General features: G+C 36.3%; 1 protein-coding gene across 3 annotated transcripts in view; it reads right to left on the bottom strand.

The window, feature by feature from the left end:
• CHN1 (chimerin 1) overlaps positions 1–18,356 on the bottom strand; it is a 97,943-nt gene that overhangs the window by 54,504 nt on the left and 25,083 nt on the right. For all 3 annotated transcript variants that reach the window (XM_051787405.1, XM_051787406.1, XM_051787407.1), the window contains 3 exons: positions 17,591–17,650; positions 10,329–10,356; positions 9,333–9,446 (listed from right to left, as the gene is read on the bottom strand). In XM_051787405.1, coding sequence (XP_051643365.1) covers positions 9,333–9,446; positions 10,329–10,356; positions 17,591–17,650 — 202 coding nt within the window. The remainder of the gene's footprint in view (positions 1–9,332; positions 9,447–10,328; positions 10,357–17,590; positions 17,651–18,356) is intronic.

The raw sequence follows: 18,356 nt of genomic DNA on the forward strand, positions 1-18,356 counted from the left end.
AATAAAGGGCCGAGGAGTTGAAATAGGTATCATACCATGAGAGAACAGAATAAGCCACCTACCCTGGATGTAGCATTCACTGAAGAAACAAAAGGAAGAAGCAAAGGACCGAGAGCCCATACATACTTTCTTACCATCTGAGAAGATGGATTTTTCAGTCCACATACAGAACTGTACAGTAGCTATTCACCACTTACACGGGCTATTTTATGATGAGAAGACTTTCTGGACAAAGGCGTTATTTAGAATATGTAGCTGCAACCACACCACAAAATTAATGCCCCTCAGGACTACTCGTGTCCTCCTTAGTTTCAAGCAACTTCATACACTGAACTGGGAAATGGTAAGCCTGAGCCTAAAGGTCACTTGGACTTAATCTTCCCTTGGAGAAAGAGTGTCTTAATGTACTTTGTGGCCAGAAGGTAGAAGTCTTACTTAAAATCAGGTGCCAGAATTTCAGTTCTAACTTCTGAAAACTCTCAACCAACACTTATGACCAGAGACTTGACACTCCATAAAAAGCCACAGGAATATAAGCAATATTGCAATCAGGAATGTCTCCTAATCATGCTGTGTTCTTGGAAATGAAAACAAATTATTCCACAGATCCTCTTTTGGCCCATTTCCTTGTCAAACAAACATAAGCCCTGCATGCAGCCAACACCTCTACACAGTTATCACTGAAGGTCTCCAACTCCTGAGAGCAGCTCCTTTTTAAATTTTATTTAATTATTTATTGGCAACAACATTTCTGAGAATGGCCAGGAATGAGGAATTGTGGAACTTGCCAACTTTCCAGAGTACCTGCCTGTATCAGAGGTTAATTACGCTGATACTTTTGGTCTGTGTGTGGCCCAGCCACCTGTAAAAGTTTTGTTCTTTCCCTGCCAAGTTATGAGAAAACAAGTACTGATAAACAGGTACTTCCTCCTTAGAGAGAGAGCTTCTTGTATAAACTGTTTTAATTGGTGTTCTGTGATTGGCTCATCATCTGTCAAGGACATTTGAAGGAGAAACCGAAGGGGAGTTGATGAGCCCTCAGACTCAATTAGAAAAGACCCTTGAAGCCTACTGCATATGTGGAAGGGAAATTCCATGAAGAAATGTCAGCTGATCAAGGAGTATGTATGTTATTAATATGCAGTCAGATCACTTGATACTTAAGGTAACTGTTACTGTTCTTGATCAGTGATAAACATTTGAAAATAATCTGTTTGCTTCGAACAGATGCATTATCTCTCCTTAGTACTGTGCTTACATGCCCTATTCCATTTAAACTTGATATAAGTTGCTGGGATTGATTTGATGATTGTATCAGAATCCATACCAATGTTTTGGGCAATGTTTTACTGCCTCTCCTACCTGATGAAAGTTCTGTACTTCCTGCAAAAAGACTCACTGTGGTTATAGGTTGAGACACATTTGAATTCCATATACACGTGGGAACATATTAAAAGCCTTCTCTTTAATTGAAACCTACGCCAATTTGTCTGGAATAAATACCTTCAGGAAACATTACTAGCAGGAACGTTAGTAAACTTTCACAGTTTCATATTAAGTAAATACTTGCAGGTCTTTACCAAAATTTTTTAAGAAATATTATTCAAGAGTTAATTTTACAGTGTGACTTCATGCTACTAAGAGCTTTCATATTACTTTAAAACAGAACTGTGTTTCAGTTCTTCGAAATTAAGGTATCAGCCCTCACCAGTGTCTGCTCAGCAAACTTCAAAATGTGCATGCAAATTTTGCTCTATGTGAAATAATAAATATGAACATGTTTGAGCATTATACTGTGGCAGTTCTCCATAGTACACAGTTGCAGTGGAATTTCCGTTGCATTTCCAATGTTGTTCTACTTCTAAATATACCAGAAAAACAGTATCATATATGTACATGGCAGGTTGTTTAAGATCTCAAAAAAAAAAAGAATCCCTAAGATTAAAAATAACTACAGGAAGATTTCTGTCCCAGAGAGATTTTGTCAAATCAGATTTGCCTTAAGCCACTGTTAATTTCAACCTTATAGTGCAGGTTTACTTACTTAAAGCTATTACAGCATTTGCTACTCACTTAGCTTGTTTTCTCAATGTATTCAATCTCTGATCTTCTGGTACTCATTCATTACATCTTTGCAAACAATGAGATTTCACCAATATACTCATCCTGCTCTCTAAAATGGTTTTTCCTCAAAGCTTCATTCCTTAACAATAAACAAGCATAATAATGTAAAATGAAATGTTTCCTGCATATATAACACACACTTAGAATTTTTGGGGCTACTAAGAGCTCATCAGTGAGGACTGGTAGCTTTTTTACTATTACATTCTGTTTTTCTAGAATACAATTTCTTCCTTCGGGCAAATGCAAGCAATAGCTAGGGCAGATGTCAATTTATTACTGAAACTGTTAGAGTTCATTTACTCATCTCAAGATACAAAAGAAAAAAATTAGCCTGATTCTCTTCCTAGCACCTATCAAATCAGAAGGAACCATACTTACATCAGCTGAGCTACACCAAGCATAAAGGAGGGAGAAGGAAGAGGAAAACCGGGCCAGATAACATTTATTGCTGTCAGTTGTTTTAGTGTTTGAATAATTCATAGATGTTTTGATGAAACCAATTATGAGATTAAACAACAATAGAAGGCTATTGTGTGTTGTCTTGAAAACATGTTTATAAAGCATCCATAGTATCTAGAGCTGAGGACTTTTTTGGTTATTAATGAAGCACAGGAATCAAGGTGTTTCTCCAAATACAAAAATTTCTAAATATGTATTCCAAAAACATACAAAAGAAGAGGCCAATCAAAAGGACTAACTAGCTTTTTTTAAAGGCAGTAGAGAAAAAGGGGCATTCCAGTAGAACCTGCAAGAGACAGAAACAATGTGCATGCTTTTGACGGGGAAGAGAGCGCAATGTATGCCATGTACTTGTATACACAATTTAAGTATCAACTGGTTGTACTACAATTTACCTTTTTACTATTTCAACTCCAACAGTGCCTAGAAGCTTCAAACTCAGCAGACCATACACCATAAAAATAGCACAGTACAACACAGATTCCTGCTCAGGAACTGTGACTGGGGGTAGTCTGAGACATGGGCTACTTTCAGTCTATCTGGCCCATTTTTAAGAGAACCTAGACTTTTGTCCTGAACAGGCATGCGAGACAATAGGGGAGAGAAAATATCCTCTCTGATGGAGAAATGAGGCATGCAAAACTTAATAGCCCCAAGCCAAATCATATGTGAAGCCAAGAAGTGAGCCCAGATCTTCTGAGCTCCACCGTAGTACCTCACCACCAGCCCAACACCTCCACTGTGCAACAGATTACACCAGATCTTAGAGGTGTAGAAGGAGCTACAGTCAGGGTGAAGGACATGGCATAAAATGAACATGAGCTAAGTGCACTGAGCACAGACATGTCTTGGACAAGTTCTACCAAAAAAGTTCACAATACCACTGAAGCAGAGAATATTCCTCTGAGAAGTGCTGAACTTACACAAGCAGGAGAAAGACTGCAGCAAACTGAATTGCCAAAGATAAATTAGACACTCTAGCCAAAAGAAAACAGAGCTGACAACAACAACAGATGGGAAGAGGAGGGAAGGAGAACAGGAACACAGCAAGAAGACGTGAACCATAAGGAAAAAAGCATTCTAATATGTGGGAGGACCTAGGTAGCCAGTTAATTACTCATTAAAGTTAGTAGCTATTTATTATTATTATAAATACTTAAGTGAAGCCATCCTAGTAGGGCCCAGGTGCACTTACATAAGGCAGATGACGTGCTGGACACCTATGCTGTTCACTGGTAGCTGAACCTTGTTATCGACAAACTAACAGAGTATATTATTTAGTGTGAAATTTTATATAGGGAAAGAAACTTTTTACATGTAAGATCATTTAAATAGAGGGCCAATTGTTTTACTTGAGAGCAGAAAAGCAAGATCCAAAATTTATCAGCGCATTTTCCCCTGGGTTTTTCAGATAGCAGCCAAGGAATATTGTGTGAATATTTTAGAAAGGTTTCTAGAAACTGAATTCAGCCCTTGCTACTGCCAATCACTGCATTTGCAAATCAGGTAAAAAAATACACAGAAAGATATGCAAAGTTTAGTCTTTAAAATGGTCTTTATAATTTTTTTCCTACCAACTAGCATGATGTCAGAATACTGTTACCATGGTAAAATGAAGGGATGCAGTTAGCTACTGTTTTGCTGAGCTCCTTCTGACTACTTATAGATCAGCTGTGGATTCAGGATAAACTAGACCAAATTTTGATACATCCATAATTCAAGAAATGTAACTCAGCTATTACCATGTAGAAAGTAGTTTCAAACATTTCTTCTTTCCCCCATTGCTCTCCTATGTCCCAGTCTGTACAACAAGGCTTTTCAGCAGATGCACAGTTCTAACCTCTGAATTCGAGAAGCCTTTTGCAGATGTTGAATTCTACATGCGTAAGTAATCCCACAGCAATTAAGGCATGTTCTGGAACAGCACTACACACGTGTCCCAGAAGAGCCCACTGAAAATAAACAGCATCCGGCTACCAAAGCAGTTGTCCTCTGAAATTTAAAAGGTTCATCTGCAGCATTATGTTCTAATAGCCCACCAATGAGGTCTCTTTTTAAAATGCCAGTGGCTAGTTTCTTAACAAAATTTCATAATTTAGGGAGAGAAAACATGTATGAATTTCTTGCACAAAACATGTAGTTGGTCTGCTAAAATAAAGATTACTAATTTTTGACATTTATTTCACCTCAAGAATTCTTTCCTGGTGCTACATAATCTTGAATGTGCCCTAACTCCCAAACATAAAGAAAACATGACTCATAATCACAGCTCACATTATTACCTTTTTTTTTAAATCATGCTGCAGAACCTTATTTCGATTCGTTCTCAGTATCACAACAATAGAATTTGCAGGAAGGAAACCATGGTAACCAATTAACTGTGCTACAGCAGATATCTGCTCAAAAGAACATGCAGTACCATCACACTTCAACGCCTACCCACTAGTACAATCTCTACCCATTTCCTCTTTATCCTCATCCTAATTATTAAACAAAATCTCCACCACAAAAGGCTACATTGCAAACCACATCTTACTGTGACAGTCAGTTGCTGTAGGTCCTAACATTAAGCAATGTACTACTCTTTTGCCAAATTTAAAATTTAAAAGCAGACCTAATAGCTCCAGAAATCAATTAGGAATTTTTATTCTTTTAATCTGTTTGGAACATTGAATTAACATTATAATGTATTTTATATATTTTTATTGTAACAGAGACTTGCAGATATGTATGGACACAGATATATATCTACGATAATTTTTTATGTTACTAATTTTCCTTAACCCTCAGGATTGCAAAAGATTTTCAGTGGCATTCTCTGATTAATTAATTAGTAAACATTGGTGAATGCATCCATGATTAAGTACAGGCATTAAATAGAGTAGGGTGCTGATTTGTTGCTCTCATTTGTGTTTATGCTTTATTCTCTTTATCTGGTGTCTGAGTTGATACAATTTTACAGGCCTTAGGCTCTGAACATCAATTTTGTTTGAAGGACAGCTCTGAATATTTAGTCAAACTTATATACTTAAAACGACATTTAAATTATAATTTTCTTTTTCTTTAAGAACATACTTCTACCTCTGTTACAAATTCTGAGAAATTTGTTTTCTGAAAAAAACTCACCCTCTTTTGTTTCAAATTTAGATTTAAAAGGTAGTCTGCCTTAAAGAAGTCATGATCCAAATTAATTGCACAATAATGGATGAAAGTAGACAAAAATAGCTCATCAGAAGATGATCAAAATGCAGCTTCTTATATAAGTGGAAAGCAGATTTTACAGAAACTCAACAGCAACTTTAAAAACTGAAAAGTTTTTTTGTGGTTAACAGTCACCTTCCCTACCCTACTGAAGAAAAAATATTAAAAATCTTCACTTTGAACTCAGTTAACTATGCCAGAGCATCGCAGTAAGAATATTTGACTGCCTTGCTTAAATCTGCAAAAATATTGTTTTTTGCTGTCCTATATTTGGTCATTTAAGCAGTGCTAGGCTACGTCTGTAGTTATTGCAGCTCAGGAACAAGATCTTTAAATCTACTGAAGCTGGTTCTATTAAAAGCGCCACAGCCTAATGCTTCACAGTTGTCAAAAATTCATTTAAAAAGGTTTAGAGAACAAAGAACTAAAACACCGTGGCCCACTTCATCTTGAACATGATGTGCAGTCTGTCTGGTATGATCACACCTTTGAGATTTTAGACATCAGCTACAATAGCTCATGGAATCAAATTCAAAGTGTTCCATGATGATTTGAGGAGTTGTCTGGCTTGGGTCCTCAGGACAAAGCACAAAAAGCTTGCTCTTTTCCATTGTAGGAAAGATGACTGGAAATATTTCATTACAGAGACATCATACTTTGCCACAGAAAGGGATATGATCCTGTTTCACTAAACTGCTCTTCACGACTGGATGCACTGGGTTTTTCAGGATTCCCAGGCATGCTGACACAAACACAGGAAGAAGACATCTGCCAGAGCTGGACGTGCTGAGCTGTCTGTATCACTGAATTGCCTCCCTCCCCAGCAGAAGAAGTGGTAACTACAAGCCAGGAAACAAACCTATCTCAGTCTCAGCATCAGCTGCTCCTACCCAAAGGTACCACAAGACTTTTACGTCTCGATGAACCGGCATTTCATGATGCAACCACACTTCATAGGCAGTTTCCAATTTGCCCTAATCAGAATTGACAGACTGTCAGATCACCAAATCAGACAACAAACACAGTGACAGAGAGATTGAACAGATACACAGAAATACAGAGGGAATCAAGTGTTTATGCCAAGAGTCAATGGGTACCCTCAAGAATCTAAATTTTCCTTTTTTCATTTTTTTCCAAAACGTGCCTGAAAAGCAATCAGAACACATGGATATTTAATTTTATGTTTTGTCACTATGCTATTTGTTGCAGAATTAGAGAACTTCTAAAGCATTTCTATGTTAACTTCAAAGAATTCCATTAAACCTGTTCTGTGTCTTTATATAAAACTAACAGCCGACCAAGTTTTCTTTCCTCCCACACCTTCTAAAGGGTAAAACAGAGGTAAAGAAGGAAAAGCAAAAATCATAATGAAGTTATCTTAAAATTAACATGACTGTTTGAAGGACAGAGTGGCACTTAAACCTAGTATAAAAATATCAAAATGATTCACACAGCTAGAAGAGAAAGGGTGAAATTAGAGACCCTGAACTCAAAGTCTTCTGTTGAACTTGGAAGGTTTTGCTCATACAAACCACCCTACCGACAAGATCCATTTTTGGCCATGGAAATGACATTCTTAAATTCCTGCTGGGATTATCTATACTTCAGATAGGGCCACCTTTGCCATCTGGCAGTGTAGTGACACAAACACAAATGATGGTCTCAAAAATGCTATAAATTACAGGTAAAATACATAAACTCACGATGGGAATCACAGCAAACTCCTCACAATTAGGATGAGCAGACTGCAGAAAGGGCCTAGTCTTTAAGAGAGGCTACAATGTCAGCAACACAGTCAGTGGGCACATTGGCTAATGGGTATATTCTGCATACATAATTCCAGGGAGAGGAAAAATAGAAACTGAGCAAAACTCTCCCTCCAGTCAGTGGAAACACAGACTCCTGCTACACTTTCTAGTAGAGAGAAGAAGAAATCCTAGTGGTAAAATTCCCATGTGTGGAATATATGGCACTGCAGCTCACAGAGCTCCTAAGGTATGAGAGTAAAGACCCTCATTCATACATTTCAAAGGTCAACAGCAAGACAACAGGGCATTACCTGCTGTGGGATGGAAACCAAACACCTAGACCCACTGCCCTTAACACACAAGTCATTCAGGTAGCACTTAAACATAATGAGATGGCTATAAGATGCTTCAGTTTCAGATTCTGACATGTTTTGCTGAATGCTCAATTTCCTCAAAATAAATCAATGATAACACCTTTGCTACCACTTGAAACCTTTTCCCAAATTGATCACCAATAGTTATCCATTCTTTTTTCTATTGGGTATAAAAATTTATTTTATTGCTTCCAAAGTTTCCAGTTGCTTTCAAGGTTTCCAGTTTGAAAGAGATATTATCAAACCTAAAAAAAAGCCATCTTTTGACTTGCTGGACTGGAGGCGCATTTGAAACACAAGCTGTAGCAATACATCCTACAAGATGCTCAGCAGCTTTGTCTTTGACAGTCTACAAGGCCCTAAGCCTTCTGCACCATCAGAAGCAAGGGGCAGGAGCTCTGTCTTCAAGCCAGGTGTTACAACAACTGTTTTCTTTTTAGTTTTAAATGAATATTGTAAGAGCAGAAGAAGATAAAATTGAGTACTGCTTTAATAAGAAACCAAATTTATACTCTTAATGCAATACGGTGTAAATTCTCTTTGGAAAGAATTTCCAAAGATTCTCTTTGGAATCTTATTACTACAGAAACAAATATACCTCACTAAAATATACCTTTTTTTCCCCTGAAAAAGAAAACTGATTCATCACAATCTATTATTTCAAGATATCATTATTTTAATTAAACTCTTATTTTACCCATATCAAACTTTTAGTAACTGCATCTTCTCCTTCAATGTTTTTCTGTCCTGCTTAGATTTAAAACATTGCTAATAATCACCATCTCCCATTTGAGTACTTAGGTGTGTAGCACAGGCCAAAATAACCTTATTTTCTTAAAAGTAATGAAACTATTTCAAACCTACAACTACTTTTATTTGAGCTCTTATTTCAGTTTTTTATTTCTATCTGATCCATGTGCCAGAATTTTGCAGAATGAAGGAAGCGGATCTGCAAACATTGTTAGCTAGCAGGTGTTCAGACAAAAAAACACTCCTGATTTATTACCATCCCACAGAGGGAGAACTAAGTGCTCCTCAGCAACAACTAGCTAGTCAGTAACTCACACGGTAGACTAGTCAGGGGAACTCATACAATGCCTTTTATTTCTTGACCACCTGCTCTCCTGATATCTGCATGGGGTCACATCTGTAACATAGTGGGAGAAGTGGGAGAAGTGGCAAAATGAAGCACCACCAGCAAAACCAGTTGCTATTATCCTGATGGTGCAAACAATAAGGAATGTTAGCACTTCAGAAAGGGCTAGGGAAATTCAAAGACACCAAATCTGTAATTAGGGTAAAAAAGTACCATGATTTAAAAAAAAAAATTAAAACAATTACAAGGAAGTTTAAGATCTGAGGTCAACAACACAGTAAAGTCTTCTGAATATTTTATAAATTTAAAAATGAAATATTAATTACCGACCTTAATGCCAAAGTGTAGGTTCCAGGTTGCCTTTGGCTTTCACGAATGAGATAGCTTCCCTCTGCAACACTTAATAATTGGTCAGCTTCCTCCCTTGAGATCATCCCATGGAATCTAAGGAACAAAAATTTTTTTGAAACACATGCCTTTTCTCTCTTAAATCACCTTTTGCTCTTCTTTTAAAAAGCACCAGCCACAGTAATTAAAAAAGAAACAAACATTAAAATGACTGATTTGCAGGAATCTACAGCTTAAATTAATCTCCCTTTCTGCCTGTATTTGAAGTCACTTTAAATGGTTTAGAAAGGCTTCTAGGAAACAATATCAATGAAACAACTATATTGCTTTTTAAATCTGCATCTATCAATTTAATATGTAGAAATAAATCCATTCTCTCCTGCTGGCTTCACATGTTTTGTGCCAGTGGCATGCAATCAAATATTCTGAAGCATTCAAGGATATTATATGCAATCCCCAAGATTTTAGCAAGTTGCCATAATCTCAGTAATTACTGGTGTAATGACCTAGCAACACTACACATCTTTTACCAAAATAAACCTAAGTAAGGTCTTTGTTTCTCCACACTAAATCTAACCATCTTTGCCTTAGCAACCTGAAACAGAAGACACATACAGACTGTACATATATTGCATTTCTGATCCAAATATCTTTTTTCCTACACAGAAACACCTTTTTGCAAAGCCAGCTGGAAGGGGAGGTAGAAAAAGACAATCCTTTGAAAGTATAGAAACACATGTATGTTTTTCTCACTTAAAATAGCACTCAGTGATATCCATATCCATCAGAAACTGCAGCTGTAATTTTAGGCAGACAAAAGTGATAGTACTGCAATAACAATTTGATGGTGAGCAAAGGCACACTGCTGTAAAACATACAGAAGAAACACAGGGCACAGAGTAAACACTTGCCACCTTCTGTAACTAGTATCAACCAACATGTTCAGATAAATCACTTTTAGAGGTGTATGTTACTTACTCTCTTCCATAATATTTGGGTCTGTTCTCTACCTAGAAAAAACAACAGAAATTGTAATGTTTCATAACAAGAGAACCTATACAGTAAGCATACTGTCCACAATATAGTATTAAAAATAGAGAGGGATATAATGTGAAAGTACAGGCAAAAATCATCTACTATCCAGTATTTCTCCTGTGATTAGAACATAGGGAAACCATAGGTAGGCCTTCAGGAAACACTGCACTTCTGAATGGCCTGGAGTGAGACAGGATGAACCACTTGGATCATATCATCCTCAAGACTCTGCATATACAAACTGATGGCATTGAATATTTCTTGTACAAGCTGCCAAAAAGGGAGAACAAAGTTTGAATTTCATGCATGTAAGTGCACAGTATTGTTGAGTGCACTAATAGAGCGAAACATCTATAGAACACTTAAATTTAAAGGTTACCTTCCATCACAGAGCTGCTGGTGCCACTGCTGAGAGAAATAAAGCCACTACCATATCCTTTCAGAGTGAGGGCAAATGCTTAATTAAAGTGCCTAAATTAAAGTGAATTAAAGTCATCAAGTGCCTAAGCCTTGTATTTCTCAACTTCATTAAACTATGTGATCTGTAGTATCAACTAAAAGATCTCAACAACAGGTATGCATGTGTTATGTTGTGTAATTCCAATCTGACTGTGCTCTAGAGACCATACTGCATAAATGCACACAAAATGCAAGGGTGTCAGATTGCAATTTGCCTGATAATTATTTTGGATGAAATAATGCATCTGCATTTTTCCAGAATGTTTAGAGCTAAGTGAGGAATGGCAGACCTCACAGAAATCAGCTCAATAATCTAAACCATCAGATTATCCTTTCTTGATAAATTTAAAGGAGGAAACTCTTTGGGGAGTAAAATTCAACAGTTATGCAACCTGAGTTACAAAAGTATAAAACAATTCAGCTACACTGAAACATAAAATACAGTAAACTGCCACTTCAGTTTCTTTTTTCCATCTTTTCAACAGAAAACCTATTAATATTAGCACTTTTCACCAATTATTTCAGTGGAGTATAAAGATTTCAGATGTCCAAAACAACAAAAACCAACATACATCCTGATGTACAGTCTAAGAACAATTCTTCCCCATTCCCAGCATATAAAAAGCTATTGTGATGGTTCATCACTTTTGAAAAAACATTCCATCACTGAAAAGATTTATCTTGTACTAAAAGATTTCCTTTTCCTTTATAAGAGCAAACGAGAGTTGACTGGTGTTATAATTGTTTTCAAAGGGCCTGAAGAGACTTAATAATTTCAAAAAAGAAGAAAGGTCTTAAATATTTTTTGTTAAATGTAGGCTATTTCTTCAATAAGAAGATAGCAATATGAACAGAGAAAAAGTGAAAGCATTTTATTGTTGATATTACAGAAACTTGCAACAATTCCTAACTAAACCCTTAAGCCAAGACACTAGTTTCAGGCAGTTATTAAAAGAAGAATCCTGTCATGAATAAGATTTTGTTGTCTGTCTACTGAGATTTTATATTTATCTCAGTGAATTTATACGACAGAATTGGAAAATTTATATAAGCAAAGGCATTCCTTTTCAGAAATGGATTACTAATGTGATAGAGCATCTTCAGAGTACTTGTAATTCCTACGACAATTTATAATATACTCTGTGTGCAAATATTTGAAAGTGTGAATTAGCAGAAGACTGAAGCAAAGCATGAGAAAAAAAGCTCCACTGGACTTCCAGTCAATTGTAGCTGGGCTTGCAGTTCATCTTGGTGGATGATGAGTTAAAAAGGAAAATAACCACTTCTGTTAACTCTGAGTCTCTACTGATCAGTTTTACCAACTTGCAAAAAACCTTTAGTATAAATGTTGATGTGCAGCACTGTCTGCTTATATAAGACTTAGTGCAGCTGGAACCTCAATTCACTGAGTTTTATTGCCTGTTTGTGTTTTGGGTTTTTTTCCACAACTTTTTACATTTATGATAATATTAGGGTTTTTTGACATCTAGATTGAATACATACATTAAGATTTTAAGGAAATTCCACCAGAACTCAGCAGAGGCCTTGTAATTCATTCAGAATTAGCTGGGCTACATACACAGTGCAGTTCATGTGTACTTAAAAAACCACACAGATTCCCTGTAAGCCAAATTTACCATGTAAGACAGTAAACACTGTTCTCCAGCTTCCCATAAAAAGTGTTTTTACACAAACTATACTCCTAGCAACTCAGACATAGCGTTTGTTCTTACTTTAGGTATCCTTAGCTGCACCAGAACCAGAAGCAACATGCAGCTTTTTTGGTCTTTTGTGTCTGCCTGGACTTCACAAAGTTCCTGACTGATCATATTCTACATAATTAATTCTACAGTTTAGAATCACAGGCACCCACGTATCCTCCCATTGTACATGAGCACTGAAAGCCAAAACATTTTAGTTTAGAAGCTTCATTAGTCTAACTTTAACAGTCAGTCATGCTTAAGGAGACAAAACCAAAACATCCATCTGGACTGGAACTAAAACCCATCTAAGAAAGGAAATACATTTTTAAATAAGATCAAAGCAATAGCAAGAACTTGGTCATTTTAGCTAAAACTGTTAGCTGAAAATACAGTATAATTATCCTCTGCAGAGTTTCTTTCTGATTTGGCAGTATTTCTGGACTGAAGTATCATTAAGCACAAGTAAAGGCAACCTTAAGTACTTAATTTTCTCTGTATCCAGCAAAGATCAGCTGACTGCTCTCTTTTGACTTCTCTGGACATTTTATTTATGGGAAAAATTTCCTATTGTTGTTTGTTTGGCAAATTTTTAAAAATTGCTTCTAACTTAGAAAAAAAAAAGAAAAAAAAGGTGAGATATTTGTTTTCAGTGTGTATACTTGTATATCATTGATGCAGAGGCCACAGGAAAAAAATAAGATCTCCCTATGATACCTGCAAGAAACATAAAAATCAACAAGATATCCACCATTGTTTAATTTCTGATTTTTTCAAACTGAGGTGTGAAACCAAGGAAACCAAATTTATAAACAGGTAAGTGGGGCAGATTTGGCAAGTACCTTATGGTAGCCATTCCTTTGGAAAAGAGCTTAGCTACCACGAAATTTGGGAAGTCAACCTGGCCGAATATCCTACAGAAAAAGCCACCTTTACAAACAGCTCTAAAAAGGATGTGCATTATATATGCCCATCTATATGTTTCTTGACTACTAACATTGTGACGTTTTCACAATACTACACAGAGATGCTGTTTAATAGGCTTCTTAACTACTAGCATTGAATGAGGATGAAGCCTCCCAACAGGACAGAAAAGGTCAGTGCTTTTAATTATATCCATAATACGTATTTTTTCATATAGTTATTTAAAATTTAGCATGCAATGCTTTCATATAGCAGTCAAGGATGCCCTAAATACGCCTGCACATGCATATGTAAAAGATTATATGCACAAAAAAATACAAATTTCATAGAGGAAATACAATATTAATTGGACAAACAACATTATAATTTGGATGCAAGCCTCATGCAGAAGTCAGATGAATGTTATGGAATCATCAACTTTAACCTCACAGAATGTTAAAAGCCTTGGCTCTGCTGCACCTTCACAATAAAAAATCCCAAATGAATGCAATGCTTTTTTACTTCTGAGCCCTTCCACTGATCTGTGTGTTGCTCTAATATGAAACTGGTGTAGCAGAGCAGAAACTTGAATTCTTTGTATTTGAGAAGCATTTCATTTTAAGTAGGTCATTCTGTTGAATATACCTCTCGGTATCAGCACTTGTACAACGTGTGCCTTTGCACATTAAATAAAAGGTTGGGGGTTTTATGGTGTAATTTCCAATTATTCTTTAACAAGCGCTTTTTTCCCTTAATCATCACTTTTGCTTATGTCAACAAGTGGATTACAGTAAGGCAAGAAGAGCAATTTTTGTGCTAATACCTCACCAAATTACATATTGTTCCCTCCTACTGACCTCTTTGATGTTCTCAGGACCAAGATTCTTTTCCTAATATTTATGAATTTGTTTATACAGCTGAATAATTCAACCACTTAGGAAAAGATTCTGCTCCCCACTGACTCATGCATGGCTGCTAATAGAAACCCAGCTGAGAAAGAACAGATCACAAAGCTCAACACAAGCAGAAGAGGCTGAGACTAGAGGGAAAGGTTAAACAAATTACTGCTTGCTGAATATATTTTCACTTCAAATCAGCTCAGCTGCATAAATTGTTCAACATTTATAATGAAAACCAGTTATGTGCATTATAAAGAATTAATGCAGAAGTAGGAAAATGCACACTGATACCATATTCTTTCAATTTTACCTTTATTAGATAAAAATAAGCTTCAAAGAACTTTTTTGAAAATACTCTGATTCTTTAATGATAAAACCTGTATTTAACGTGATCTGTTCTGCAGCTAAATACCTGGAACTGACTGATTCTTTCACAGTTCCATTTTATCAATTCTCACCGGTTTCTAAATCTGCAGCTTTTAGTTCTTAGTTTCTACAACAATGTTCATGGTGCAGACACAAGCTTACACTGCAGAGTTCAAAAAGCTGTTTTAAAATACAGAATATCTCATTTTTCTGTTCACTCTGTCACAGGATACTTTTACACTTATTTAAAGTTTGTCATATGTTATCATCTTGTTCTGGAATAAATTCATAGAAATATGACATCAAAGGCACTAATGTGTTGCCTTTCTTTTTTCAGTGATGACAGGACTTAGCAGAGTGTTTTGATTGTTTGTGGTACTTTTGCCAATCTCCCATTAACAGGCTATCAGTTTACAGAATTAGACCCGGAGGACCCCTCTATGTAGGGATGTAGAGAGATCAGGTACCCTCTAAAGAGCTTGGATTATTAGTTCATGCAGGACACCACTCACACATGCCAAATATTCCTTTGTAAACCAGTCCAACTTTTCAATTTGCTACCTGTATAGCTAATAAAATTTTCTAATTTAAATTCAGTGATAATGAGGATGAGAAAGTTGTAGTACTCAGTGTGATTCGTATTGGAAGAAGTTTTACACAGATGCTTCTATATTTGGCTGGCAAGAGTAAATCTCTTGTTTGATTCTAAAAAGAAGACAATCTGTATCTGACCAATAGCTGAAAGATTTTCAGCACTCCAGAGGCAGGAGACATTTTTAATTTTCATATACTGAATACACATTTATGTCTCTGCTTATTTGACCGGATAGGCTAATAGTATTCCGAGAAATAGCACGAAGGAGAACTCGGTATAAAATTTGCTTGTAACTTCTTATCACCTAGGGCAAAGTGACCCCAAAGCATTTCTCTGCAGTCAAACTAGCATGGGATATAATGCCAACAGATCTTACTGAATATACCAGACTTCTTTTATCAGTTTACAGTTTCTTATTGACTACAGGGTACATATACTTTGTGCAGCTGACATGCAAAATATTTATGAGCATATAAGTCTGCTACTATGGGGGTAAAAAAAAACAGGATTCTGAGATAAGACTCAAAAAATAAAAGGCTACAGTGATTATTGTACAGCTGTAACATCAGCACCTCAATGAACAGTGTCAGAAAAAAACTACCAAAAATCCCTTAAAAAAATACCTACACATACTAGCACTTCTTCCACCAGGGAAATACTTTTGATGAGAGGATGAAAAAAACAACCGTCCAGCAGCACTTTACAGCAACAAACACAATCCATTGGAGGAAAGGAATAAAATACTTTATCCAGGTGAGCACTCTGAACAATCATCAACCAGTACTGTAAGACAAAGCTTTTACAAGAATTCAGATACTTTGTATATTACTGTAATGAAAAAATGTATCATAGAGAACACACAAAATAGAAGAGAACCTTCTTAATGTTGCAATGGGAATAAAAGACTGGAAAACCTTCCTTTTTTTCACAGCTCAGATCTTATCTTCTGTACTTACCTTTCCTTCAAATCTCCATCCCAATTTATTCGATGTACATAAGATACCTGCACAACAATTTTAACAAGAATACCTCTGCTTGGACACTCATTAACAGTAGAAACCCTTGTCAAAACGAACTTTTGGCTAAAATTCTTGTAAAATTCGTGTGTTGTTCTTTTCTATAGCTATATCTTTCCTTAGTGCAATAAGTTACAGCTATACCTTTTTTGAAAACACAAATCTATCAAATTCACAAAGGAAAGCAAGCATGCTTCCACTACGTGCAGTATTTCACTTTTGTTTAATCTCTACGTTTTATTTTAAAAATTTACAGACTACTTCACAGAATGACAATTGGGCATTTGAAGAGATGACAGAGAAACACCCATTTAATTCTGTCAAGTAATTCTCCTTGTGATCTAAACTATAAGCTACTACTGTTCCAGACAGTGTTAGATCTCTCTGTATTTATGACTACATTGAAGCAACTAACATATCTCAAAGATTAATTTTCTTTCTCTTGGCAAAGATTAAATTTCTTTTTCTTTTGATAAAAATACTCAATTTTTATTGTAGCCATGTAATAAACTTCAGTTATTCAGTAAGAGCTGTGTGTTGTAATACTGCCTAACATTTCAGAATTTTTGAAACTGAAATTAATGTTTCCCAGGTTCCCAACTGAAGCTGCAAGACAGACATAGTTATGAGTAAATCTTGCTGGCACCCATGTTTGGTATCAGTTAAACCCTCCAGCACCTCAGCTCTGGAGAGGTGCTGCTCTGCTGAATGGCAGCGCAGGGCACACTAGAATTTGGGGTCTGACTCAACAGCTGACACCATGAGCAGGTGCTTCTGTATCACTGTCTATCAATGGGATCCCATAGTTACCAGTTCAGTCTTAAAATCTGTGGCTCTGTATAGCTTAGCTCCTGCTATTAATGAGTCCTAAGTATTATGACTCAAATAACAGCACCAGGGTTCAGTCTTCCGTCTGCTCATTTATTTTACACATCTAGCAGTGATGTCTGGACAAACAGGTACATAGTCCCCCTCTACAGCTCTGCTCTTGTTTCTTTGAATTTCTGACCGAAAAAGGAGGAGAAAATGTGCGTTCATGTATCTAAGAATCAAAAAGTATTAAATGATTCTCAGGTATACACATGATACTCAAAATGCTTTTAATTCCATTTTTAGACCAAATGGATTGCCAAGTACCAGTGCCCCCAAGGCTACTCGCTCCAATCACAGCACAAAAAGTGTCCCAAAGAACCACTGCTGGGGTTGGACACAATTAAGTATAGACATGGAATTACTGGACTCTATAATAAACTGAATGTCATAATACCTACCTCACGAGTGCAGGTTATTCTTCTAGGATGGGGAGCTTCCTGTTGCAACTGATACACTGGGAGGAGGCAGAAGTTAAACTCTAATTAATACAGAATCATTGCAGTAGTTAGACATTTTAACATTAAATATTGTTGTTTAAATAAGGAGGCTTTCTACAAAGTTTAATGCAAGGATACTAAGGATACCAAAGTCTCAAAATTTACCAATATGTGGTCAGAAAAAAGAATGTTGCTAGCCAAAACAGGATATTGATTTTCTTTACAATTAATTGATCAAGTAATATGGAATAACTAGGTGAGACCAGTTAAGTTTCCAACAAGATCAGAAAAAGAATCATACTAAACACAAATTAAAGTTTATTATATGTCAAATCAGGCTGCTGTCAGACTTTCTTCAGTAAACAGATGGAGCCCCATCCTGCTATGCTGAGCACACAGTCATATGTCAAGACAAGAACCACTGAGAACTATGCAGTATCACTCTGCTTTTGCCACTGCTCAGTGATGACCTTTCTGAAGAAAGATGGCCTTTGCATTTGCAGATCAAAAGACATCAGGAGTTGAGCAGCAGAGTAAAACAGTTAAAGTCCAAATTAGGACATACACTTACTTACATTTACATCTTCTCTCCTCCTTTTTCTCTGTTTTTAAAATAAGCTTCATCACACCAGAATAGATCTTAGGAACCACATGTAAATTTAATGGTACTAGTATGTGCAGACTTTCTAATATAATACCAACTTCTACCCCAACTGAGTGTGG

Source organism: Manacus candei, unplaced genomic scaffold, assembly GCF_025592945.1.
Source record: "Manacus candei isolate 608988 ecotype Guabito, Panama unplaced genomic scaffold, ASM2559294v1 h1tg000023l, whole genome shotgun sequence".
NCBI classification, from domain to species: domain Eukaryota; kingdom Metazoa; phylum Chordata; class Aves; order Passeriformes; family Pipridae; genus Manacus; species Manacus candei.